Source organism: Rhinatrema bivittatum, chromosome 8 (genome assembly GCF_901001135.1).
Source record: "Rhinatrema bivittatum chromosome 8, aRhiBiv1.1, whole genome shotgun sequence".
NCBI classification, from domain to species: Eukaryota; Metazoa; Chordata; class Amphibia; order Gymnophiona; family Rhinatrematidae; genus Rhinatrema; species Rhinatrema bivittatum.
Window position 1 is genome coordinate 206,204,117 of NC_042622.1, and position 27,086 is coordinate 206,231,202.

The 27,086-nt window shown below is 48.5% G+C and overlaps 1 protein-coding gene across 1 annotated transcript in view; it reads right to left on the minus strand.

Annotated features, from left to right (window-relative positions):
• Nucleotides 1–1,383: 1,383 nt before the first annotated feature.
• The window catches only part of MMP28 (matrix metallopeptidase 28), a 57,840-nt gene continuing 32,137 nt past the window's right edge, over nucleotides 1,384–27,086 (minus strand). The window contains exons 4-8 of the mRNA XM_029612762.1: nucleotides 13,397–13,618; nucleotides 10,359–10,601; nucleotides 8,624–8,770; nucleotides 5,161–5,328; nucleotides 1,384–3,782 (exon numbers count right to left, since the gene is read on the minus strand). Coding sequence (XP_029468622.1) covers nucleotides 3,388–3,782; nucleotides 5,161–5,328; nucleotides 8,624–8,770; nucleotides 10,359–10,601; nucleotides 13,397–13,618 — 1,175 coding nt within the window. The 3' untranslated portion in view covers nucleotides 1,384–3,387. The remainder of the gene's footprint in view (nucleotides 3,783–5,160; nucleotides 5,329–8,623; nucleotides 8,771–10,358; nucleotides 10,602–13,396; nucleotides 13,619–27,086) is intronic.

Below are 27,086 nucleotides of genomic sequence, written 5' to 3' on the forward strand. Positions count from 1 at the left end.
TGGTGATGCCTGTGGGGGTTACACCGGGCAGGGGCCTCTGATCTTCTTCACCCTCTCCTCTCTTCCCAGGAATGAACTCTCATCCATTCCCCCACCAGCACTTACAATAGTCCACCCATGCCCTCTGGCTGAGACACAGCGCTCCTCTGAGCTGGGCCCTGGGGTGCTTGGACAAGGAGTAAAACTAAACCTTGAAAAAAAAGAAACTAAAAGCAGAGCGAGGAAGAGTGGAACAACTTCCTTCTCCTAAACCAGAAGGGCTCCCCAAGGCATCTTATGGATAGGTAAACGCACCCTTTCTACTTTTCCATACGCAGGGCTCCAACCTGGAGGCACAAGGAAACAAAGCAGGAGTACCGCACGCATAAGGAAATTCTGCCCCTACCAGGGAAAGTAGAGAGTCCACACCCTAAAATGGTGGTGTGGGTTTATATACTCTGGGGACTTTACCATGCAGTCTCCCACAATACTGCTTCTATCTCCTAGGAGAATGGGACATTCCTCTCAGGAGCTCTCTCTATACACACACACACACACACACACACATCACAACACAAACACAAACACACACACATACTATAGGCAAAAGAAGAGAGAATAAGTGCATCTATTAAGTAACACATGTATATAACAAGAAAAGAACTGCAGAGCAATTTGTATGAGGTCTTTTAAAAAATATATTATTTTTCACACTTCTGGCCTAGATCCATAAGTTTCATATGAAAACAAGATTCTGGTTTCTATCTTTTGTGCAAAAAAGCTTATCCTGAAAATTTTGTTGCAGTAGGTTAAATATTTCAGAAAAATAAGTGCATATAAACAGAAAAAACAAATTCATAAGCTGTGGGGTTTTTTTTTTGTTTTGTTTTGATTTGAAGGTGTCTTAAAATAGTGGCTGTGATTTCTAATGTCACTCACTGGGTAGGGTTTTGCTTCGCTGACTATTTCCGCAGGCTAAAGAATCCCAGACACCCCAGCTTCAGAGCTGAAATACTGAAATAAGAAAGCAATTCCTTTCTCAAAGGAAGAGAACCATTGAGCAGACTCAGCCAGCAAGAGGGTGGCCTCGACCGAACCGCGCACAGTGCACACACAGAACCAGCTCACAGCAGCGCACAGGCGCGCGCACCTCCAAAAGCGTCAGCACACACGCAGGTCCATACACTGCATCTTTCCCCCTAACCAGGTCACGACCTGCTTCTTCCCATCACTGACCCTTGCTGAGACTTTGGGGGATGTCACTTTGAGGGCAACCTTCAAAACCCATTTAGCCAGGTAAATGGCTGTTTACGCCAGTAAGGGGGCTTTTAAAAAATTAGTTTGCTTCCGTGTGCCAGAACGCATGTAACTGTTACCCGCACTGAGCAGAGTCGCTCCTGGGGATGGGGAATATCACAATGCGCAGAGTTATGATTTAAAAAAATAAGTGCTTTTTTTTTTTTTTTTTTTTAGAGTGAGGGGGAGGAGGAGTATCAGTAGAAAAAACAGGTGCAGATCGGCAAAGTACATTCAACCTTGTACCTCTAATTTCATTAAGCACTAGCCCGCTTACCCTATTGTATTATATTACTAGTTTTCTGCCATCCTAGGCCTCTCTTTCCAGCTGATTAAGCCTCCAAGTTCACCCTCCTTGTTGAAAATGTTCAAAGGGAAAGGAATTTGTATATGTTCCCTGTGAGAATTGGTGCTAAGTCCACAGGAAAAAAAAAGCAGCTACAGACTTTGCCCCTGCCTGCACAGTTTTGAAAATTGCCCCATTTATCTCCCATGACCTCAGATACCTACTTAGGCTGTAAGCCCTTCGGGGCAAGGAATCACTGTGCCCCCTAAGTAATTTGGTCGCCGCTGGTCCAGCTCAGGGCAGAACACTGGTGAGGGGAGGCCCTTTTACAAGATCATAACACCTCCTCATCAGCAGAAACCAAAATTAAAAGGAATATTCTGCCGGTACAGGAGTGCACGTGTGCCCCGTCGCTTGCACAAGCCAACATGGCATCAGCACCTCCTGGGCGTCCAACAGCAGCCCTCGGGGCACCATGGGGACCCTTCGTCTTAGTTGTTCTGGTTCACAACTGGAAATGGAGAAAACAGCCAGCAGGCCCTCCCATTCCCCTTTGTATTGTCCCAAAAGGGAGGGAGCAGCCTGGAGGAACGGGTCCGCACTCCCTCCTCTGCTTTCCCTCTCTGTAAAATAATTAGTTCCTTCAGTTCACCTCTCTGGGGCTTCGTGAGAAGCCCCAAAGGGCCCAGTGAAGTCGCCTGAGAAAGCTGCAGAGGTGTAGAGGAAAAGGGGGGCATTTTCTGGCAGGTAATATCCTCATGGGCCCAGTGCAAGGTTGAGACTCCTAAATCTACTGAGGCAAAAAGAAGTGCTTGACCCCAGAGTTTATAAATGCCCGGCAGATGTATTATTTCAAATTAAAAACTTAGGAATCTATGCTGGTCTCCCTCTAAAAGGCCTAAACTGAGAGAAGGCATCTGCTATGAACACCGGGAGGGGAGCTTTAACGACAGCTGTGACTGCTCTCTGAGAATTGATCCACGGTTGCTAAGGATGCCGCCAGAGCTGCCCGGTGACCTGGCCTAGGCCAGGCCTCACTTTCTAGCATCTCCCCCTGCTAACGTATTTTTGTGCAGAAGCAGGGACTATGAATCCCCACAGTGCTCTGGAGCATCAGATCCAAAACCAAGAATGACCAAACGGCTTTCTCCAGGTCACTTGGCAGCTCTGGGAAACTTCCATTCATTCACTCAGCATCCCTAATGCAAGGAAGTTAGGATCCAGTCTCTGCAACAGTCCTCTGCGGGAATCTTCATCTTCCAGCACTAGGCTAATCTCTGGAGCAGAGAAAAACCCCACAGGCCGAGTTCGTTAAAAGTGCATTAGACTCAGCTAGCGCCGTGACTCCTGCACATTACAATAGAGCAATATTGCCCCCCTGTGGACAAACTTTAAATTACAAATGTTTGTACCTCCTGTCACCCATACTCAGAGAAGAGTCAACCCCATCCGAAAAGAGGCAAGAATCAATCCAGCGGCGACAGGCAGGTCTGCAGTGCAATGCAACAGGAAGTCAGTTGGGCAGAGTAGACGGCCTTACAGTCCTCAGCTGCCATCATGTTTCTGCATCTCATGCTCCATAGATGAATGATCAGAGATGTTTGCAGTATCCTTGGGTGACTGCAATATAAAGGCAAGAAGTATTGAAGCGGGCAAGAGTTAAAGCAACAAGAGTTGAAGAAACCAGCTCAGCAAAAAACGTCCACACGAGGATGGGCAGTCTGCTTTCCCTAATGGTATTAAGGTATTTTCTCCTGGCAGCCTTTTCCGGGAGCCGACCTCACTTTTTTTCCCTCCGGCTTCAATCCATGCGTTTCGGGTGCGCATCAGCGGACCACGTCCCCGGGTTCCGCGTTCCGGCATCCGATCCAGCCTAACTCCGTCGCCCACTTCCCGGTGGCCACCACCTTCAGCCTGTCCTGGTCGAACCTCCAGTAGCGGTCGTGCCGGAAGAAGTAGGTGAAGCCGTCATGGCGGGCGAGGGCTCCGTTCACCGCGGCAGGGACCCCTTTCCAGTCCTGCAGGCTGCGGGGATAGTAGGGCTGCACCTTCAGCGGCTCCTCGCCCACCACATAGTATTTGCGCCCCTTGAAGACCACCAGGCGGGCCAGGGGTGGGAAGTAGAGGGCGGCGTCGGGGTGGCGCGGGAGGCCGCCCTCTCGGCACTTCTGGGGAAATCCCACCTCCAGCGCGGTGTCCCTGTAGCGCCAGCATCGCCCCCCTGGGGAGGAGAAGAAGCATTACACAGGGTCAAGGCTGTTTTTCCCTTTCTGTCAGAAGCAGAAAATTAAAGCCCTGGGGACTGTCGGCGGATGAGCACCGGCGGTTACAGCCTGGGGAAGCAGCGAGGCCATGCACCTCGGGGTCCTGGTCCTGCAGCAGCGAGAGAGGCACACACGGCTCCCCTAAAGCTGTGATCTGTCATCTGTCCCAGCAGAGAACTTCACACAGGCCAGCCCCCCCCCCCCCCCCCCCCCCCACCTCATCCCGCTGGCAGGAGGACAGCAGCAGCGTTTTGGTTTGGGTTTTTTTTTTAACCTTAATCTGCGGGCTGCCGCCCGAAGCACGCGGGGCACCGCATTCTCATGCGAGAAGTGCTGCCCTCCCTCCTCCTGCTGGAAGGAGGACGGCACCTGAGAGAATGGGGGGAGGGGGGGAGAGGATAATATGGGGCGAAAGGAGAAAAATGCAGGTGTACCACAGAAAATGAAAGGCAGGAAAAAAAAAAAAAAAAAAAGACACAAATAGCCCATTCAGAGTGCTCAGCAAGGTTTTGTTTTTGGGGGTTTTTTTTTAGTTGTACCTGCTGCTCTGTGCAGTTTGTGTCACTGCTTTACCATCCTAGTGGGTCCTGTGTGTTTATCCCATGTTTCTTTTTCCACCACGCCACTGGGAGGGCCATTCCTGGTATCTCCCACCTATCCATGAAAAGATATTTTCTGACAAAGACCTGGAAGTCTACCCCCATGTGGGGATAAGGGGCCCCCCTACAGGCTGATTTCCTTAGGGCTCCTAACCCCCCCGGTTAGGGTCAGCACCTTTGCCATTCCTGACCTGCAGCTCTCCCCCCTCCCCCCCTGGTACGCTGAGTGCTAGCCCGTTTATCCAATTATATTCAGGAAATAACGCTATTACCTTTTATTTGTTACCCTTCTTATGGTTCTAGAAGCTGTGGCAGTGCTGAACCCTGCTAGCAAACCCCATGCCCCACACCGGCTGCAGGTGATGCCTCCGAGGAGTCACGGCTGCATAGGTTTGTGCTGGAAGTCTGGCCCAGCGAGGCTGGAGACCCCCCACCCCCACCCCTTGCCGAGCACCTGTCAAGCAAGTCACTTCAGCTGCTTTGCTCTGACTCTTCAGGAAAGGGACCTTGTAACCATGTGAATCATCTTGTACAGCCGTGTACACCGCAGGCGGAGCAGTCAAGGGATGATGGGTACGGGCAACAGACGTGTGAAGCGTTATAAACACGATTAGGGCGAATCCCTGGGTAATTTGTAGATGAGCCCTTGCTAGTTCTGTGCTGGGTGGGGGGGGGGGGACACGACCTCCTGGGCTCTGCCTACTCTCTCCCCTTTGCGCCTTCCTCCCATCTCTACCTTTAAAGAAATAGAATCTGCCATCTTCCTGGGACACGGCAGCGGCCTCGATGGTAGCCGGCAGGCCCGGCCACTTCTTCCCAAGCAGCTGAGGCTGGGAGACTTCGCCCTCTCGGGACACAACCCAGACGTGATGTCCTTTGAAGACGTAGAGATCCCGATTCAAATCTGTGTGTGCGAAAGAAAAAGGAGGGACAAGATAAAAAGCACTGGAGGTCCGCATGAAGCTGGATTTTTCACCTCTCCAGAGTCGGTAAATTTCATGTTACGTGTCGGGGGGGTAAAATCCATACCATGGCGCTCCTCGGCGCTGGTCCCAGTCAGGGCTGCTGCAAGCTTTTTTGGTGCCCTGTGTGAACAATAACTGAGCTGCCCGCCTCCCCTTATTCATTCATGGCCTGTCCCAGGCCCAGCAAAACAAATCCCAGCTCCCGTCAGGGATACAAACTTTGGAAACTGATACCATCCGCCCCCCCGAGTATCAGGTGCCCTAGGCAAATCTTACCCAATGCCCACTCCACACACAGTTAAGAGTTGTGCATTTATAACATTTTACTTGAAAAATATCATATTCTGAGGTAAAAATATCCTTTACATTATATTTACAAGCACTGCTGTGATGCCAACCAGAAATCCCTGCAAAAAAGACACCTGGAGCCCATATGGTATTAGGCTTATTGTGATGTGTGTTGGGTGTGGGTTTGACCCTCCGAAAGCCCTAAAACACTAATACACTTCCTATTAGGCGAATGCCTCACCTCGGTTACACATGCAGAGAACATAAAGGGACCCTCACCAAATACAGAACCGAGAACCATAAAGTAGAAATACAAATACGCAGACAAAAACTGAACTGGAAACCACAAGAAGTCACTCTATGCAGTGCAACAATGAAAAAAACAGAACCATCACCATTCCTTAAACATCAAACAAAATTAAGAAATAAAATAAAGACATAATCATAATAGTAAAGACATTCCAAAAACAGATGGCAAACACAAGATTGGATAATTAAAAACTCACAGTTTTTTTTTAAATGCCCCAAACACCGATAAAAAACTTCAAAACAGCAGACACATTAAATAACATCCGAAAAATAAAACTAAAAAGGATTTTTAAAATTCATGCTCTCCATACCTGGGAACCTTTGATTTCCAATCACCCTGAGATTGTCGTGGATTAGCAAGAGTGGGGTGCACAAACTTTCTCCTCTCTTTCTTACACACAGGCGCTTTCCTCTCAGATAAACCCCCAGGCATCTCCAGCTCTTCTTTGGTTGGGATCTGCCAGCACCTTCTTCATTTCAGCTGCTGGCAGGTACACACACACACACACACACACACACACACACACACACACACACACACTCCTCCCCCAGGCAAGCTCTCATTCACTCCATCCAAATGCCAGGCAGGCTCCCATTCTCACACCCACTCCTCCTGCCCATCCCAGGCAGCCTCCCACTCACACACACACGCAGACCAGGCAGGCAGGGTTCACGGGTCGTTCCTCCTCCTCTGCTGCCACCAGTCTGAATCTTCTTGGTTGGGGAGAGCAGCTGTTCTGCAGCAACTCCTGCATGCTGGCCCGGCGGTAATTCGGCATCTCGAGATGAGAACACAGGAAGTGCTAGCACCGTGAGCGCTGAAATAGCACAAGGTCAGCACTTGAGGAGGAGCTGCAGGATGGGCTGGGGTCCACCCATGGTAGCATAGGCTTCTCTTTGCTCTCGATGCTGTCCCCCGGGCATGCCACCTTGTGCAACTGCACGGTTTGCACACCTGGTCGCACCAGGCCTGGTCTCCGTGGCCCCTCCACAGGTCTCATCTACCCTGGTCACCACTGAATGCAATTAACCCAATGCTGGCAAATCTGTCTTGTGCATTTTCATCCAGGAATGAATAAGCCTGAAAACCTGTCCCGCTTGTGGCCCTGGAGGAAAGAAGCTGAGAAGCAATATATAGGCAAGTCTCAGCCTCTTAACAAAACACAAAACAAAACCCGTGCCAGCTGCACATGATTCCTAGCAGGCCCCAGAGCTGCATTTAAGTTAATGGCACTACAGTACGCGTCACAGAAATAAATCATCCACCTATCTTAAAAGACCCTTAAATGCAGATTTCATTTCACTCATTTTATGAATCCATTTGTTAAAACACGTTACTCAAGTGGCACACATTTAAACATTCATAAATGCCAACTAAATCAAATGGATCAAAATAATTACATCATAAAACACACATAGGACAACTGCAAAATGCCAAACACACTCAAACCTCCTGGCATAATCAAATTACCATAATCACATGTCGAAACTTTCCGAGTGCAGCTTTTAACTCATTTTCTACTCAGTGTTGAGTTTCAGCACACACTTTTAAGCCGCACCTCATTACATGGGGCTCTCAGAGTCAGGAGAAGCTCTACCACACGAGTGCCATGGCCTGACTGGGTGAACCTGGCAAGTCATTTTCTCCCTGCGCTTCCATAGACTCGCGCTGTGCAAGTCACTTTACCCCACCCCCCACCCACCGCTGTGGCTCAGGGACCCCCTGCTGAAAACAAAGTGCCCACTTTTATCCGGCTTTCCCTACAGCAGCCCTGCGTGATTGCCACGTTTTGGATGAAGCATGTGGATTCACCCCTTCCCTCGCCCTCTCTGCTCCCGGGTGCCTGCCTTAGCCTGGCCTCGGGATACGTTCCTTTCCGTTTTTCTGTCTTGTAATTTTCTCTCCGAGTTTGTTTACCATGAGGTGTGATCCTCTTGGTTGGCCAGCAGCCAAGTGATTTCATGCAGGGCCCAGGGTTAATCGGCCAGAGTGCATCCAACTCCCGGTCCACCACAAGTGATGCTGGGGGCAAGTTGCATCAATTCCTCTTCTGCTTCCCAAACTCATCCCTCATTCACATTTCTCCCTCCCCAAGCGAAACATCGAATCCCCATTCCCTCATTCCTCATCGTCTCCTCCCCATTCCCTGGGATTTGCCAGCCTCCATCTTCCAGTGGGCGTTTCTCTTGCCTCCTCTTCTCTGGGGCTGGGAAGCGGGAGAGCAGGGGCTGGCAGGCGGGTGCTTTTAGCTACCCCTGGTTCCGCTGGCTTCTCTCCTTGCCATGCCGGTGAGATCAGCGATTTGTCAGGCACTGGAGGGAGGAGAGGGCTAGAAGCAGCAGACTCGCTCTCCTGCTGGCCAGCCAGGGACCTAATGATATCACACCAGAGCTGGGCCGGAGGCGATTCTCCCAGTTCTCCTCCCCCGAGGACGGCACTGGTCTCACGTCCCCAGTGCATAAGGAGACAAGGGGCACGAGAGACTGCCCTCAGCTCATGACTTTACATTTGATCTTATCCATAAGGAGGCAACCTAAGAACAATTCAGAAGTTTGGGTCTCCCATGTGTCATATTTCCAAACCCTCCCCAAAGGGTGAATGAACCCTTCCATGCGCCAAGATCCAGTGCAGCTCACCTTCAGCGATGGCATCAAAGAAGGACTGGCAGTAGTAAGCTCCCAGGGGTGTGGACTCTGTACCACCAGGAACGTCGGCACGCCAGTCCTGGAAAAGCGCGAGATGTTTTCCTGGAAGCTGTGTGGCCCGGCCGCCAGCGGGCTCCCCTGTAATACAGTCACAGCGACAGGTCTCAGCCACAGATTTGCTAATGAGTTAAAATGAGCAGTGCGAGTTACATGGACACAGGGTCAGAGGTCGGCGATAATCCGACTCTCATCTCTAACAGAGGTTAAACCATCTCTTTCCATCAGCTCTGCATAACAGAGCATGCAGGAAATTCATATTCCTGGATGCTCCATTATCTTTGGCTTACTTTTTTCCTGTTCATCCTCCCCTCTCTCTCGGCTACTGCTGGCCAGGGCTCTTCCAACATAGCCCCCCCCCCCCTAGAAGTGGAGGAGGGAGAGAAGGTAGGAAAGCGTGAGAGACACACAGACCACCGTCTTGAAAGAGCATGAGAGCCTCAGAGAGAGTGTGATGGAAGAACAAGAGAGCCAAGAAGAGCATTTGAGACGTAACGTGCACGAAGACAGAAACGGAGCAAGTGACCGAGAGGATTGAGGCTTGGTGAATGTCTAATTTCAAGAGGATTTCGGCAGTACCGAGCTCAAGCATGTAAAGCAGAGGTGAGGAGAGAGGAATCTAGCTGATGCCCAGTCTCCCCCCTGGATCGGTAACCGGAGACCTCCGGGCCTCAACCAGGGTCTAGGTATGACTTGATGCTTTGCAGTAGTAGTTTATTTAAAAATATTTTCTGCTTATAGCAGACCAGCTGTGCTAAGTGGATTACAAGAAAATTCATAAAACAATACACATATGCAATGAGACAAATCTACAAATAGCAGGCAATGCGTAACCAAGATTACAAGCAAGATGCAAGCAAGGGAGAATGAGCATGGAGGTCTTCGGATTATTATTTGTCAGGAGCATGTGTCTGAATAGCAAGATTTGGTATATTCAGCTTCTTATCCGACTAGATTTTAAGATGGATAACTCATTATGCAGCTAAAATCTATCCGGATTTAAAAAAAAAAAAAAAAAAAAAAAAGAGGCATTCTGGGGGCATAACTGGGAGGAGCTACTTATCTGACTAACACAACCCTGGATGCACTAAGCTGTGATGTTTTTTTGCAGGAGGGGGTCCCCACGATAGTGGGTCCCCTCTCCTGAAAAAGCATCGCCGCTGTATGGCGTGTTCTTTTCATCTCGCGGCCAAACACCACAGGTCAAAAGAACGCGGCGAGCGGCCCTTTAATGTGATGGCGAGTCCCAACCTCACGGGACTGCCATCAGCTTAAAGGACCACCGGCCCCCACCCCCAACCCCCCCTCCAGCACTCCCCCCATACCTAAAAATGGATCCCGCATCAGGGCCAGGTGCACCCTCGTACCTGGTCTAGTTGGCCCCGTGTTCCAAAATGGCACTGACCTGACCTTGCCTCAGCCATGTGACTGGGGTAAGGTCCGCGGATTGGACCTTGGGGCCTGCTATTGAGCAGGTCTAAAGTTATCCACTTATCTTATCCAACTAACTTGAAACTTATCTGGGTATATTCAGCAGCACAGCCGCACCACTGAGAATCCCGGCTAACATACTAGGCCGGCTATGTCTGAATATTGACCTCAAAGCGGTCAAATGCATGGTTTCTTTAAGGATCTGTAGGCTTTGGCTTTTGGCACGCCCCAGACTTACCATACAGGTCCTGGATGGCTATGATGTCATCAAGGCTCAGGACAAAGTCTCTTCCCAACTTCTTATAGTACGGAGACATCAGGGCATTCTTGACAGGCGAGTGCTCCAGCCCCAGGGTGTGCCCAATCTCATGCGCCATGACGATAAACAGGTTTCGACCCTTGCTGCTCAGGGACCACCGCTCATCGTTATCGAAATGAGCCTCTCCCCGGCGGGGAAGGAATGCGTGCGCCAAGGCACCTCCTGCAACAGACCCACCCAACCATTCCCAGCCCCAGTCAGTAAGAAGCATCAAATACCCCTACCTCGTGTTTAAAAAACAAATCCTGCATATCCAGCTTAACCGTTTCTTGGAGTCCTTGTGCGCTAATATTGTGTAAAGCTATTTGGAATATATAATTACCCGTTATTTACAATAACCAACCTGGGAGCAGTTTTAAATTGAGCTATGGAGTCATTGTAAATGCCATTTGTATTGCTCCTATTATTGAAAAGTGGGAGCTGTGCTTTTAGTGAAAGAACGGAGCCAGAGCTAAACTTGATTACCCAGCAGGTGTGGCTGCGAAAGCTTCGCGCATATCTAGGGATCTACCTTAGTTTTTAACGAATGCCAAAAAACGCAACGAAAAAACAGCTTCCTACAAAAATATCTGTGCGTTTCCATGGCCAGACGTCAAAATGGAGCCTGCCGCACCGGAGGAAAGCGCAGAAGTGACACTGCTTGGGCGTCGTCCTCTAGGCGGACGTGGCTATTTTTAAAGCACTGGGACCTGGGCCTCACTGCTGCCCATTTACAGCAGGATTTGAGAAGGGGCGGGGGGAGAGTGCCAGGATGGGAGCTTCCCCACCCCTGGCAGCTTTTCAGAGGGGGCGGGCCCCAGGCCTAGGAAGACTCAAGCCAGGGCTGCTGGACTGGAGGCCTGATTTCTTTTTTCTTTTCCCCTTGGTTATTGTGGGGGTTGAGGGGGGGGGGGGGTTGGTTTGGCAAATGAACCAAACCAAAATTTTAACTGAATAAAAAAGAAAAAGAAAAAAAAAAACAAAACAAAACCAAACAAACAGAAAAGTTTGGGGCTGCGCATACCTACCCTTGCCCGTTGCCCCAATCTGTAGGAATGAAAACAAAGGTCATTCTCCAGGCCTATTTGATTCTTGATTTTGTTAACATTCACAGTTACGGAGCAGGCAAAAGTCAAAACGAAAAAGGAAGCGATGCCTAAAAGGTTGAGTTCCTTGTACTTTTTTTTTTTGTTTTTAATGACATATCTGGGGGACCCTCCTAGGTCTCCACTAGATGGCGCTAGGCTGAGCCCTGGTTAGGGAGATAAGAATGGTGCCCTCCTCTCCTCTGAAGCCTGCTAGAATGATGAGCTCCTGATCGCATAAGGGGAGGTAGATGTAGAGAGCGGGGTGGCACTTTGATTTGGCTTTTGAAGCAGGAGGAGTGGTTTCTTTTACCGTCCTCTGTCTCCAGTTTTAGGCCCCACGGTTAGAGACAGACCCCCACCCTCCTGACCCCCCCCCCAAGACCTACCAAATTAATTTACTACAACCCTCTACTCTCCTGACGCCACCCAAGACCTGCCAAATTAATTTACAACCCCCTACTCTGACGCCCCCTAAGACCTGCCAAATTAATTTACTACAACCCCCTACTCTGATGCCCCCTAAGACCTGCCAAATTAATTTACTACAACCCCCTACTCTGACGCCCCCTAAGACCTGCCAAATTAATTTACTACAACCCCCTACTCTCCTGATGCCCCCTAAGACCTCCAAAATTAATTTACTACAAACCCCCCACCCTTCTGACCCCCCAAGACCTGCCAAAAGTCCCTGGTGGTCCAGCTGGGGTTCAGGAGCGGTATTTTGATTACTGGCAGCCGACGGCTCTTTGCCCTTACTATGTCACAGGGGCTACCGCCGCCATTGGTCGACCCCAGTGACATAGTGAGGGCAAAGGGCCATCGGCGCCATTTTGACTACAGGGAGCCGACAGCCCAAGTCCAGGAGATCGCTCCCGGACCGCTCCTGAACCCCAGCTGGACCACCAGGGACTTTTGGCAGGTCTTGGGGAGCGTCAGGAGGGTGGGGGGTTTTGTTAGATTTTTACTTTTTTTTTTATTAAAGATTTGTCTGTGAGCCAGATGCAGCCATCAAAAGAGCCACATCTGGCTCGCGAGCCATAGGTTCCTGACCCCTGTAGCTGGATTGTGTATTAAGATTTTACATGCAATTTTGAAAACAGAAAATAAACATTTAATCTGATTGCACAGGTAAGCTGCTATCCTTTAAGTGAGTGGTGGCCTTAAAATCTAAGGGGCGAAAGGTGTGGTCAGGAAGGAGGGGCCCTTCAAATCAATCTAAGGAGAGCAGGGTGCGGTCAGGAAGGAGGTGCCCTTCAAATCAATCTAAGGGGCGCAGGGTGCGGTCAGGAAGGAGGGGCCCTTCAAATCAATCTAAGGGGCGCAGGGTGCGGTCAGCAAGGAGGGGCCCTTCAAATCAATCTAAGGAGAGCAGGGTGCGGTCAGGAAGGAGGGGCCCTTCAAATCAATCTAAGGAGAGCAGGGTGCGGTCAGGAAGGAGGAGCCCTTCAAATCAATCTAAGGGGCGCAGGGTGCGGTCAGGAAGGAGGAGCCCTTCAAATCAATCTAAGGGGCGCAGGGTGCGGTCAGGAAGGAGGGGCCCTTCAAATCAATCTAAGGGGCGCAGGGTGCGGTCAGGAAGGAGGAGCCCTTCAAATCAAACTAAGGAGAGCAGGGTGCGGTCAGGAAGGAGGGGCCCTTCAAATCAATCTAAGGAGAGCAGGGTGCGGTCAGGAAGGAGGGGCCCTTTAAGGGGTGAAGGGTGTGAACAGGAAGGCGGTGCCTTTGATGTCGCTGGGAGGTGATTGATTTGGAAGACAAGAAGGTCCCAGGCTAGTGTTGCTCTTGTCAAAAGTGGGAGAATTGCGAGATGTGTGAAATAGCTGAAAGACAGTTTTCTTCCTAAGGATTGTGTTATAAATGAGAAGCTTACGAGGAGCAAGCGGTTAGCACCTGGCCCATCAAAGGCATTGCTGAGTCCATCGTCGTGATCCCCATGAAAGAAGGTTAAGCGGATATCTGCAGGGCCCTCCAGCACCTCCAGAAACACCAGTGACGACACGTTGCTCCAGAGCTGGAAGGCCGTCCTCACCGCCGCTCTCATCTGGTACTCGGACAGGTACCAGGGCCAGTTCACTATCCGGTATGTCAGCTGACGTTTATACCACTTCTTACCTGTAACAGGCAAAACGGTATTTCAAGCTGAAGATCTTCTCTGCACAAATACTTTTTACAATAAGCTTACTTTTTCTCCCATCACCTTACAAGAATGTATTTCTTCTTCAGTCTACAGGTGTTGGATTCCTTTTTGGGTCTCCCTGCTTTCACTTTGCCTATCCCCGCTCCTGAGCATGCCCTGCGCCCCCTTTTCCCACTGCCAGGGGACATCGTTTTCAGGACAAGGTTCAGGATCTCGAACCAAGCACACCTACTTCTCAGAAACATTAGAAAAGGGCGCCAGTTCTTCAATGATTTGTCTTTAAAGAGGCATCAAGTCCCAGGGGTTTTATCTTTGGCAGTTTTACACAGGGGCAAAGCTTTTATCCATCCGCCCCGGGGTAGTGCATCTGCCCCAGCTCTCTCCAGGAGATACACCGATCCATTAAAGCAATAAGGAAACTTTTTCTGCTTAACGTTTATCTTATTTTTTTCACTCCAACCCCCACCCAAATATCTCTGCTTTAGGCAATGGAGGGTTCCTTGGCTTCTGACATGATTTCTTCTCATCTTCCATCAGCTGTGTTAGCCTTGCCTGTCTCGCGCACTCTCTCTCTCTTTTCATGGTGTTAAGGCTTCCCCACATCAAAATCATTCCCCGGGAGAACAAGCAATAAGGCACTGCTAGAGGCGCTGCCGCCACAGGGCAGGGTTAGGAGACGGGGCTGTCCTGCCGCTGCTCACGCTCGGGCCGATACAGTACAGTGCAGTGCAGTGCTCTTGGTGGAGCGCACTGTCAGCCCGGGTTTGGACGCGCGTTTGACAAGTAAGGGGTAATAGCGCATCGAAAACGCGTGGCCAAACCCCCCCCCCCCCCCCCGAAACCAATAGCACCCTCAACATGTTGATGGCCTTAATAGTTATTCCCGCGCGATACAGAAAGTAAAATGTGCAGCCAAGCCGCACATTTTAATTTCTGCCAGCACTGGGAAAGTGCACAGAAAAGCAGTAAAAACTGCTTTTCTGTACGCCCTCCGACTTAATATCACAGCGATATTAAGTCGGAGGCCCCAAAAGTAAAAAAAAAATTAAAAATCTGCCCGCGGCCCGCGGGTCAGAAAACAGACACTCGATTTAGCCGGCGTCCGTTTTCCGAACCCGTGGCTGTCAGCGGGCTCGAGAACAGACGCCGGAAAAATTGAGCATCGGCTGTCAAACCCGCTGACAGCCGCCGCTCCTGTCCAAAAGGAGGCGCTAGGGATGCGCTAGTGTCCCTAGCGCCTCTTTTTACCACGGGCCCTCATTTGCATCTTCTTCCTCCCTGAATCGCGGGCACAGGAGAGGGGACGCTCTCCAGCGACATTTACTGAATCGGCCTGTCTGCTGGCAACAGAACTAATTGACATCTGTAGCTTTTCCTTGAGATCCTAGCAGATCAGCATGCATCCTCCTCGCTGATTTGACGGCTCTTCAGACTGTGGGTTCATAGACACTGGATGCTGCGTAAGTGACCAACCTGCTGATTGAGCTGTTTTGTGCACCAAACTGATGATTCAAAATGACAACAACCCTCAAGCAGGAGATGGAGTAATAATCCTAGGGCACTTTATCACTTTCATAACAAATAATTACCAATCACCACTTCTTGTATCTCTCCATGATTACTCGGTGTGGTAAACCAAAAACGACCCCGCCTTTAAATGAAATTAAAAATGTGTCTAAGAAGAAAAATCACTACAGACAGACAGACAGACAGGAGTTAACACGCAGCCATGAGTTACGCTAATATGGGGAAGCTGTGGTCTTCTGGCATTAGGAAGGATATAAGCTCAGGGGAAGGGGGGAGAGTGGGGGCTCAAGCACCCAGGGGTGGGGGGAAGAGAACACAATCCCCAGGACAGGTTTGGGGAACTCTGTGCTCAGGCATCGGGGGAAGGGATTCCAGGGGGAAAGAAAGGGAGTGAGCTCAAGCACCCCGAGGTGGGGTGGGGGGTGGGGAGAGAGAGAAAGCAATCACTAGGGCGGGGCTTCCCAAACCTGTCCTGGGGACCCCACAGCCAGTTGGGTTTTCAGGCTTATCCACCATGAATATGCATGAGATACATTTGCATATCAGCATATTCATGGTGGACAGCCTGAAAACCCGACTGGCTGATATGGTCCCCAGGTCAGGTTTGGGAAGCCCTGCTCTAAGGGAGGGGCTCCTGGAGGCAGGGGAGCTCAGGCAAGGGGGAGGGGAAGCGATCCCAAGGGGAAAGAGGGAGTGAGCGAGCTCAGGCACCGGGGGGGGAGGGAAGAGCACAGTCACTAGGGGAGGGGGGGGTGTCTGGCAGGAGGGCGAAAGCTCAGGCAGCACAGGGAGGAGGGGCTCCTGGGAGTAAAGGCCGCCAACTCAGCAGGCTGACGCAGTCCTGGTTGTGCCCCGGCGCCTGCATGGAGGTGCAGCTCCGATTCTCCCATATTGATTTCCCTTTAGGCAGTCCCAGAACCCCCCCCACCCCCAAATCAAAGATTTGGCTCAGGAAGACATAAGGAAAATTCCCTCTCCCTGGTTACCCTTTCCTTTTTCTATTTGTTCCCTTTACCACCTCCTCATTTGAGGGGGTGAGGTAAACGACATCAATAGACCACATCATCAACACTGAGGCTTCCAGTGTGCTAGGCAGCAGCCTCCCATGCGCACGGTTTTTGTTTGGGTTTTTTTTGTCCTTAAACAGGTCCCTTAGACAGGCACCTTGGAGATATTTAACATCTCTATCCTATCTTCCCTATCCCGCCTGTCGTGTAGGGTACACAGGTTAGATCTTTACGTCTGTCCCCATGTGCTTTAGAACAAAGACCACCCACCAGTTTAGTAGCCACTGGACCAACTCCACCCTGTTTCATTTTGGAGACTGCACTTTGAAAAGGATGTACCCGCGGTATTCCAACAGGACAATGCAACACGGGCGGGCGAAAAACAGGCGCTCATGACCGAGCGCCCGCTGTCCTAACGTGCACCCATCCTCCTCCCCCAGGCGCGCGATGCAGAGTGCCCATGAGCTGGCGCATTAAAAAGGAATCTGTGCATCCCTAATGCCTCCTCAGCATCGGGCGCCCAGGAGGAGGGGCTGTGCCCGGCTTAGGAAAGCGGACGCCTGTACATTGAGCGTCCATTTTCTGAACCCGACCACCATCAAGGCTTTTATCCCCCCCATGTTGCTGCTTTATGTGGTTCCTCTGACTTAATATTTAGACAATATTAAGTCGGAGGAACCACAGTAAAGCAGTATTTTCTGCTTTTCTGTTCAACGTTTGGGGCTCCTCAAGACTTAAACACCAGTTCTGGGGCTGGCATGAATTTTTGAAGGTTAAAATGTACGCAGCGGGCGCACGGTTATTTTTTACGCTGGCGAGTACTAACTAATAGCCTCATCAACGTGGCATCAGGGGTTCCAGCTGCGGGTGAACCTGTGCGCTAGCCTGAGCACACGGCATTGCATCGGCCTACACATGCGGCATGAGTTCAGAGCCTTATATACTAAGGCATTTTCCCCATGGGCACAAAACAGAAGAAAACCTTTATAGCACCCGACTCCTCTGCCTGGATAACCCATGGCAACATGAACAGAACAACGTCGGCGAGGGCCGACTGTGGACGTAGGAAGAGAAGCAGCACGTCAGTCCCAGGTCTATCCCTGCCATTACTTGCTGGCTACATGCTCTGGCCCTCTTTTCACATTTTCCCCAATGTAGGAAACCTTCACAAGGTTACCAGTCTAGTAGGAAAGGCTTTCCTGGCCCACGAATCTCCTCCTGCTCTTGGTTTTGAGCCCGGTTAGGATGTGCCACAGCACCACATGCCATGCTGACGACATGCTCTGGGCAGGGGTGTCTTCCCCTGTGACTGCTGAGTCTCCAAATGCCTTTCGGCTCATAACTTAGAGAAAGCAGAAGGGATCCACTGGCCTGAGGGACGTGGGCTACAGCTGCCCTCCCTAATCAATACAAATGGGATTTATTGAGGTGCAGGACGCATGGGTCTCCCTCCTTCTGGGGCTACGCTGTAACCCAAGGCAAGCAGGAAAATCCCAATTTACAGAAGGCTAGTTTAAGAGGACAGGGACTCCTGTCCCCAATAAAACTTAAATACAGTAACTGACGCTGATAACTTCTAACAGAACATTCCAAGTCAAACTGGGAAATCGCATATCTGATACTTTCCATATTGATACGGGGGTCCCTGAAGGCTCTGCACTCTCAGTAAGTCGATTGCTACCTGCTCCCACTGTGCAAATTACTGGTGGATTTAGGAATCACATTCTTCCTGTACGCGGACAACATGCAATTTTACATCCCATTCTCCAAATCATTTGAAAATACAGCATCAACACTTTTAACCTATAAGAAAGCAATACAGCAGGAACTATCACAACTTAAACTAACATTAAACTCTAAAAAGACTGAAATAATTTGGTTAAGTAGAAACTCATCGATAGCTAAACCACTGACTCTAGACCTGGGTAATTTTCAAATTAATCCCTCAAACCAAGTATGGGATTTAGGTATCCAGCTCGATGAGAACCTTACTATGAAAAAGCACATTAATTTATTAATCAACAGATCGATACTGTAACGTGCGGTTGAAGATTTCCCGTCCGTAACACGCTGAGGGCGCACAATTCGGACGCGTAAGGCGATCCTGCTATACAGTCTCCAGTTTCACGCGTCCTTAGCGCTTCTTAAAACAGACGCATAACCCTTTCCGCACCCAGCATGTATATGATGTGTAAATGAACAAATTAGCTGTTTAATGAAGGAATTAGCTATTCCCCTCCGATACTGTGACGCGCGCTCAGATTATCTCCTTAGTAACCCGCTATTTTGCCGTGGCCTTAACCTGTTAGTTTACCGCCTACCCTCTACCTGGTGTTAGTGTGGTGTTCGAACAGCTACATAGCGGAATGTACCATGGACGACCTCTATATATATATATTTGCAGCGTAAAGTGTAAAAAAACAAAAATATGTATAAATACCTGTCACTTTCCTGTCACTTTCCGAATCCCCCAGGCGTGCGGTCATCCAGGCGGCGGCGGGAGCCGGCGGGCGGGTGGGCGCGCGTTGGGTCCAGGCGGCCGGCGGGCGGGCGCCCGTTCATCCAGGCGGTGGCGGCGGCGGCGGGAGCCGGCGGGCGGGTGGGCGCACGTTGGTTTCAGGCGGGCACGACAACTGCCTCACCACGACCTCCTGCACCACTTGCCTAACATTTGCCCTGGTTTCTGAGCTCATTACATTCATTAATGATGTTGCAGTAAAGGTGAGGGTCTCTTTGATCAATGAAAAGGATGCAAGCAATATTGGGGCGTGATTTTATTTAAAATATGTATACGCTGCTCAATAACTAGAGCAGAGTGGCTTATAAAGAGTGCATTCATAAAATTAAATCAAATCAAAACAACAACAAAAAAACCCCAACATATCACAGGTCTACCAAAAAATAAAAATAAGGCACCATGATGATGCCTCTGAAAAAGCAGCTGAGCTCCAAACATTATCAAGAAAGACCCCAGCTGAAATAAAAAGGTTTTCAGCTGCCTTGTGAAAGATTTCTTAATGCTGCTGGCAGGGAGTTCCATAACTCGAGAGCAGCCACGGAGGATGGACTGCGAGTTGAGGGGACTTTCTCCATACACGTCATTTTAAAGCTTAAGGTGGACTCTCATCTCGCCTGCTAGCCAGCGAAAGTCAAATTGTTGGCAAAACATGTGCTCTCTTATTAAGTCCAGTAATTAACCAGGTGGTGGAATTTTGTAGCAGCTGGAAAGCACATAGTGCCTACGCAGGTAGACCAATATATAAAGCACTGCAATGATCTAAACTGGGGGGGGGGGGGGGGGGGATCGTGGCTCACATGACCGCATGAAAATCATATTTAGTGAAAGCTTCTTCGGAGGCCTTGAAAGACGAAGCTTATAGTAGCTGGATTTAACTGCAGCACCAACCTGCGCTGACTCAGAAAGCTCCCTGCCTGAAATAATCCCCATGAATTTGACTTGAGCAGCCACTGGAATTTTCAAAATAAAAACAAGCCAGACTATCGGAAATTGCTGAGGTCATGGTGTGTCTCCTCAGCACCATGACCTCAGTTTTTTCTACATTCGGGGATAGTCCATTACGGCCTAACCATTGTTTAATGGCAGAGAGGCAAATGGAGAGTAAGCCAGAAGGTAGAAGACCAGGAAAATGCAATAGGAATAAAAAAAACCTGAATATCACCCATGTGAATGCGATATCCCGCAGAGAGCCTGGCCAGCAGTGTGCAAAGGGGGAGACCAAATAGATATTAAAGAGCATGGTTGATAAGGTCGAGCCCTGGGAGACACCAGGTGTTACTGAGATATTAGAGCCAATGGATACTCTGGGAGCTCTATCAGAGAGAGAGAGAGAGAGAGGATGCAAACCAGCTCAAGATAGTGCCAAAGATCCCGCACTCATGTAGCCTGTACAACAGAACACAGTTGGCAGAGATGTCCAAAACAACCAAAACAAACCCCCACCCAGCATTAAAACCCCTCCTAAACATATCTCAGTGTTCAGCCCCTTCCAAAACTGAACTGAAACTGTTCCAGCATCTGATGGTCTCAAATCAAGTTGTTTCAAGATGGCTCTTTCAGTAATATTTGCAAGGAAAGAGAAAGAAGAGATTGGATGATGACTTGGGGGATCATTTATATCCATCTCAGGCTTCTTTAACAATGGGCGGACAGAAGCACGCTTTACTGATCTGGGTAGTAAACCCTCGGTTAGGGAGATGTTAAGGTAGGGGTGATAAGATCTTTTAGCCCCCTCAAAAGCGACGAATGGCAAACATCCAAAGGACAAGAGGAAGAATGCAGAGCAGTTATTACTTCAACTTGAGGGACAAGCTCAAATGTGTCCCTTCTTATCTGAACAGGTTCCAACGCACCCAAGAGCCAGCTTTTGCCATTAGAAGGTATAGTCTGGATTTTTGCAACCTTCTGTGAAAAATCACAGGAAAGGAAACTAACAATATCAGGCACAGTGGAAAAAGTCCCTCTTTACAAGATGAAAAAGATCCCTTGGTTTATTTCCTGCTTTACGCAGTTGGGCGTAATAAAAACCTCTCTTGGCTAGGGCACATTGTTTTCTAGCAGATTCTAGCTGAGACCTATAGGCCTGCAAGGCCTCAGATGCCTGGGAACGCCGACACTGTCTTTCATGCCTCCTTAGAGGCGAGGTGAATTACGTAGGCTTTCATTAAACCATTTCGCAAACTGAATGCGATGCCTCTATACATCAAGTCATGGGGTGCAACAATGTCTAAAGTGTCAGCAATAGCAGACTCCCATTTTTCCATGGCACTGTTGATATTAAAACAAGAGCCGGAGGAAGCTTTTCCCTTAGCATATCTACAAACTGAAGTTATTTCTGTTTTGTTTTTTTCCATAGTAACAATTTGATAGCTAGGCTCTGGCAAACGTTAAACGCAGGAAAAGCTGTGAAGGTAAGGAACCTGCACACTGCATCGTGTGTACTGGATCCCAGGCCTGGTTCCAGCTGAGCCGGAAGTCCAAAACTGCCAGGTCACAAAACAAACAGAAGACAACTCCACAGCCAAGTGTGGGCACCAGTGGAACATGTGGATAAGAAAACGCAAAATCTATACAGGTTCATAAAGCACATAGCTACGATGCCAGTTACCGGGCTTTCGGGATTATGATAGAGGTTTGCTGCGATCTGCAGCCAGACGTTGTCTGACCATGGTAGGAAGCCTTCCCTTTTGAAATCGGCACCTTCATGCTGAACATCCTGATCTGAAGGACAAATCAATAGGTTTAATTCACAAGACGACGTGAAAATTAAAAAAAACTGTGCTGCTATGAAACTGTAGCCTGCAATCCTAAACAAGCTCTACCAGTCTCATTTGTTATCGCGGACATGCTGGCAAAACTGAATAAATCACACACCACTGCTGGGAACCTCATCATCCCTGCTGCTATCAGAATTACTGAAATTGTGCTTGGCAAAACAGAAGTAGATAGAATTAAAATCGTCCCACAATCAAATGACAGCAGGGCAAAAGGAACTGATGACATGGTGGAAGACGTAATTAAACACATTTCAGAAAGAAGTCATCCAGAACAGCTAGCTTACTTTACAAACAGATGGTTCCATAGGCAGGGCCGGTGCAAGGGGATTTGGCGCCCTAGGCGAGCCTTCTTCCTTGCAACCCCCCCCCCCCGGTCTCGGCCCCGACTCCTACCTCATTCTCAATCACGCCCGCTGACTGGGGTTTTCTGGGTCGCGAGCAGATTGGGCACTGCTTGCGGCCGCCAAATCTCCACTCCTCTTTGCCACCACTTGCGGCCCCATATGGCTCGCACCCAGTGGCGCACCAAGGGTCTCCAGCGCCCAGGGGCCAATGCATTTGTGTGCCACAGAAAATCAGTGGCATCTCTAGACAGAAGAATTTGTTTTGGGTGGGGGGGGGAGCCAAAATGACATTTCTTCATCACACCCACCTCTATAGCATGGATCCTGCTTTAAAACTGGTTATAAAAAAAAGTGTTGTTAAAAAAAGTCCAAAGGGTCCTCTGCATTATTTTAAAAAGCTGGCCAGTTTCACACTTCTAGTAAAACTACTATAAAATTATTTGATAGCCTCATTCAACTAATTCTATATGATTATGAGAGTGAAGTCTGGAATATATAGGAAGGGACAGAATGTCAATACAAATCCTGCACCTCCAGTTCTGTAACTCTGTGCATCCACTGAAATTCCCCCAAACAATGGAGCTTGGATGTTTCCCTTACAGCTCATCATACTAAAAGATATTTTCAAATTCTGGTGTCACCTCACAGTAACAGCAGCACAAACACCTTCCACTGCCAGACACATTGTGAACTAACACAAAACCCCGCAAAAAAGACACTTAAAATCTATACTGCAATCCCATCGTAACATAACAGTAATAACACCAAGGACTCAAACAACAATAACCCTACCTGTGAATAAGCAAGGGTAAATATTACACTGGGTCCTAGAATACCAATACACCACCTACTGAGGAAACAAAACAAACCCGATTGCTATAGATCTCTATACAGACACTATATGATAGCAGAATCTCTCATCATGGTCACACACACAGAGCAGAGACAGACCCTCACCAAATACAGAATACAAAATAAAGGAGCACAAATTAGAAAAAACTGAAATGGAAACCCCAAGAAGCCAGACTGTGTATTAACAATGGAAAAACAGAACAACCATTCCTCATAAAACAAATAAAATCAAGAAACATAAAGCATCAGTTATAATAGTAAAACCATACTAATAAAAGAATATTTTAAAACTACTGATAAATAGAATTTCTATTAATTAAAATCATATCATTTTTTACAATTTCCCAAACACCAATAAAATATTTCAAAACAGTACATATATCAAATAACACACAATAATTAAAACTAATAAGGATTTTAAAAAGCCCCTGCTGTCCATACATGGGAGCTCTTGATTTCCAGTCACCCTGATATTGTCGAGGATTAGGAGGTTATCCTCTCTCTCTCACACATACTCACATGTCCATTCTCTCTCACACATACACTGTCACATACATACACATTCATGCTCTTATACCCAACCATAACCTCTCGCTCTCACAGACACTGACACACTCAGGCTCTAAGGCACTCTCTCCCCCTCCACACACACCCCCACACAAACTCTTACTCCCCTGGATTTTCTCATACACACTCATGCTCTCACTCTCACTGGCTCCCTCACATACAAACAAACACACACTCCCAGGCAAGCTCCCACTCGTTCTCACACAGACACACACACAGACACACACAGGCAAGCTCCTAGTCATTCTCACACTGAACCCCAGGCAGGCTCCCATTCATTTTCACACCACTCCCTCCCCATCCCCCAGGCATGCACACATTCATTCTCACACACACAGACCCCCAGGCAGGCACCAATTTATTCTCACACACACACATACACCACAAACAGGCAGGCACCTATTCTCACACATACAAACCCCAGGAAGACACCCATTCATTCTCATACACAGACACACCCTCAGGCAGGCACCCATGCATTCACACACATACACCCCCAGGCAGGCATCCATGCATTCACACACATACACCCCCAGGCAGACTCCCATTCATACACATGCACACACTAAAGGCAGAGACCCCCTCTCTTTCTTTTGCCAGCAACCTTCACTCCCACACACACAGTCTCTCAACTCATCTCATACACGCACACATACACACTGTACAAACCCTCAGTCTCTCTCTCACCTCTGGGCTTCCTCTTCACGGGCCACTGCAGGATGGGCTCTGCAGCGGCCCCGGTCTTCTCGAGCCGCGCTGATCCTCTTCTGCACGCGGCTGATGCTCCTCCTCCTTCCTGCCCGCGCGGCTCCGGCAACATTTTTCTTCCGGGGCCGCGCAGGCAGGAAGGAGGAGAAGCTCCTGCATTGAGTTCACCGCTCAGCCGCCATTGGGATGACGTCCACCGGCGGCCATTGGCCATCAGCGGCTCGGCGCCCCCTAATGCTCAGCGCCCTAGGCGATCGCCTAGTTCGCCTAGTGCTTCCGCCGGCCCTGTCCATAGGTAGTAGAAAGGGCTGGGCCATCAGGGTTTTGGCAGGGGTAGTAAGTTGGAAGCCCCGTGGCTCCGGCTTCATCTCTGGGCTTTGCTGGCGCAGCCACGGCAAAGAATGGAGGAGAGAGAAGCATGGAATTGGAGCTGCCTCCTCCTCCTCCCACTGCTTCCTGCCATTACCTGCAGGCCAAAATGTGGTGGCTGGTAAGGAGGAGGGAGTGCCTGGGTCTATACAGAGGCTTTTCTGTTGACTGGAAGCCAGGAGGACAGGGCAATGTGAACGCTGGCTGGGCAGGGAGATGTAGGAGAGAGAAAAAAGGCATCAGGGGGATGATTTGCAGGGAGGGGGGGAAGAAGCAGTGCGGGGACAAGAAGGGACAGGGAAGGGGGCCATAAGGGATGGTGCTTACATAAGAACATAAGAAATTGCCATGCCGGGTCAGACCAAGGGTCCATCAAGCCCAGCATCCCGTTTCCAACAGAGGCCAAAACCAGGCCACAAGAACCTGGCAAGTACCCAAACATTAAGATGATCCAATGCTACTGATGCAATTAATAGCAGTGGCTATTCCCTAAGTAAACTTGATTAACAGCCATTAATGAACTTCTCCTCCAAGAACTTATCCAAACCTTTTTTGAACCCAGCTACACTAACTGCACTAACCACATCCTCTGGCAACAAACTCCAGAGCTTTATTGTGCGTTGAGCGAAAAAGAATTTTCTCCGATTAGTCTTAAATGTGCTACTTGCTAACTTCATGGAATGCCCCCTAGTCCTTCTATTATTCGAAAGTGTAAATAACCGAGTCACATCTACTCGTTCAAGACCTCTCATGATCTTAAAGCCCTCTATCATATCCCCCCTCAGCCGTCTCTTCTCCAAGCTGAACAGCCCTAACCTCTTCAGCCTTTCCTCATAGGGAAGCTGTTCCATCCCCTTTATCATTTTGGTTGCCCTTCTCTGTACCTTCTCCATCTCAACTATATCTTTTTTGAGATGCGGCGACCAGAATTGTACACAGTATTCAAGGTGCGGTCTCACCATGGAGCGATATAGAGGCATTATGACATTTTCTGTTTTATTCACCATTCCCTTCCTAATAATTCCTAACATTCTATTTGCTTTTTTGACTGCTGCAGCACACTGAGCCGACAATTTTAAAGTATTATCCATTATGATGCCTAGATCTTTTTCCTGGGCGGTAGCTCCTAATATGGAACCTAACACCGTGTAACTACAGCAAGGGTTATTTTTCCCTATATGCAACACCTTGCATCAACTTGCCCAAACTTCCAGTCTTGCAAGGTCCTCCTGTAATGTATCATCTGCAAATTTGATAACCTCACTCATCAAATTCCTTTCCAGATCATTTATAAATATATTGAAAAGCACCGGTCCAAGTACAGATCCCTGAGGCACTCCACCGAATGTTTACCCTTTTCCACTGAGAAAATTGACCATTTAATCCTACTCTCTGTTTCCTGTCTTTTAACCAGTTTGTAATCCACGAAAGGACATCGCCTCCTATCCCATGACTTTTTAGTTTTCGTAGAAGCCTCTGAAGAAGGACTTTGGTAGGTTTTTAATGGGGGTGGACGGGACGACAAAGATATTCTGTTGCCCTTGGATGAATCTATGGATGTTTCCAACTGTGCACTACTGTCCGTCGGATACATCGATGATGAAGGCAAGCAAAGAATGCGGGAATTAACACATGACTTCCAAACAAAACAAGAGGAGTTTAGGGAACAGATGGTATAGCAGCAGTAATAGTTAAAGAAGGGGATCTTGTCACTTGCTCAAAGGCTATAAATCTTTCAGAGAGGCACTGACTGTAAAGTGAATGATTGAAGATTTAAACTGTATGCTAGGAAAACAGTCAACCTCAAAAATGGAAACATTAAATTCACATCTTCTCCGGTCGTCGTGTCGTGATAAGGGATCCGAACATAACACCTCGCTACTTCACACTGAAGTTCAGTGGCTGTCGAATCGCCTGTTGAGTTGCGACATTCTCTCTCTCGGATATGAAATCTGAAGTCATACAGCATTTTAATGATGATGCATGAATTTGCAGATTAGCCTCTCTTTGTGACATTTTGTATAAAACCAATGACTTGAACCCTCAGATTCAGGGATACAACACATTTACCTTGCATAACAAAATAGCAGCATTTAGAAAAAACGTTGTGGAAAACTCTAGCTTGGTGTGAAAATTTTGTTTCATTTCCACAGCTCAGAGTTCGGTGAAGAAAATTAAAGCTCTGGATAAAGGAGAAAAAGAAAATATTAAAAATATTAAAGAATATTGGTAAGTTTGGAGTCCAACTTGCAACATTTTCCCCTAAATCTTAAAAAGTAAAGATCCACAGAAACAGTGATTTTTTAATCCATGTAATAGGGATGTGCATGGCCAAAATTTGTTTGTTAGTTTATTTTATTTTTGGCCTAAATTTTGTTTCAGAGGTTTTGTTTTTTCATTTAATTTTGCTTTGAAATTTTTTGACAAATAGCACACAAAATTTTCCATAATGATTAAAAGTTAAATTTTTTTTTGGGGGGGGGGGGGGGGGGGTGAGTGGTGGTTGGGGTCATTTTGATTAGTTTTGGATTTAACGAAATGGAGCAAAAATGCTCATTTTTGGTTTGGATTGCCATTTATTTTTAAACAAATGAACATCCCTACCATTTATTGACAGCATCACTGAAAAATCTGGAATTCTAGAAAACATGAATGAGAATCTTCTTGAGCTGTCTACAAACAGTTCGCTGCACAGGTTAGGACTGGGAGACACAAGCACAATTACAAGAGATTTTCGGGAACAAGCTTCTAAATTCAGGGACAATCCCTAAAAG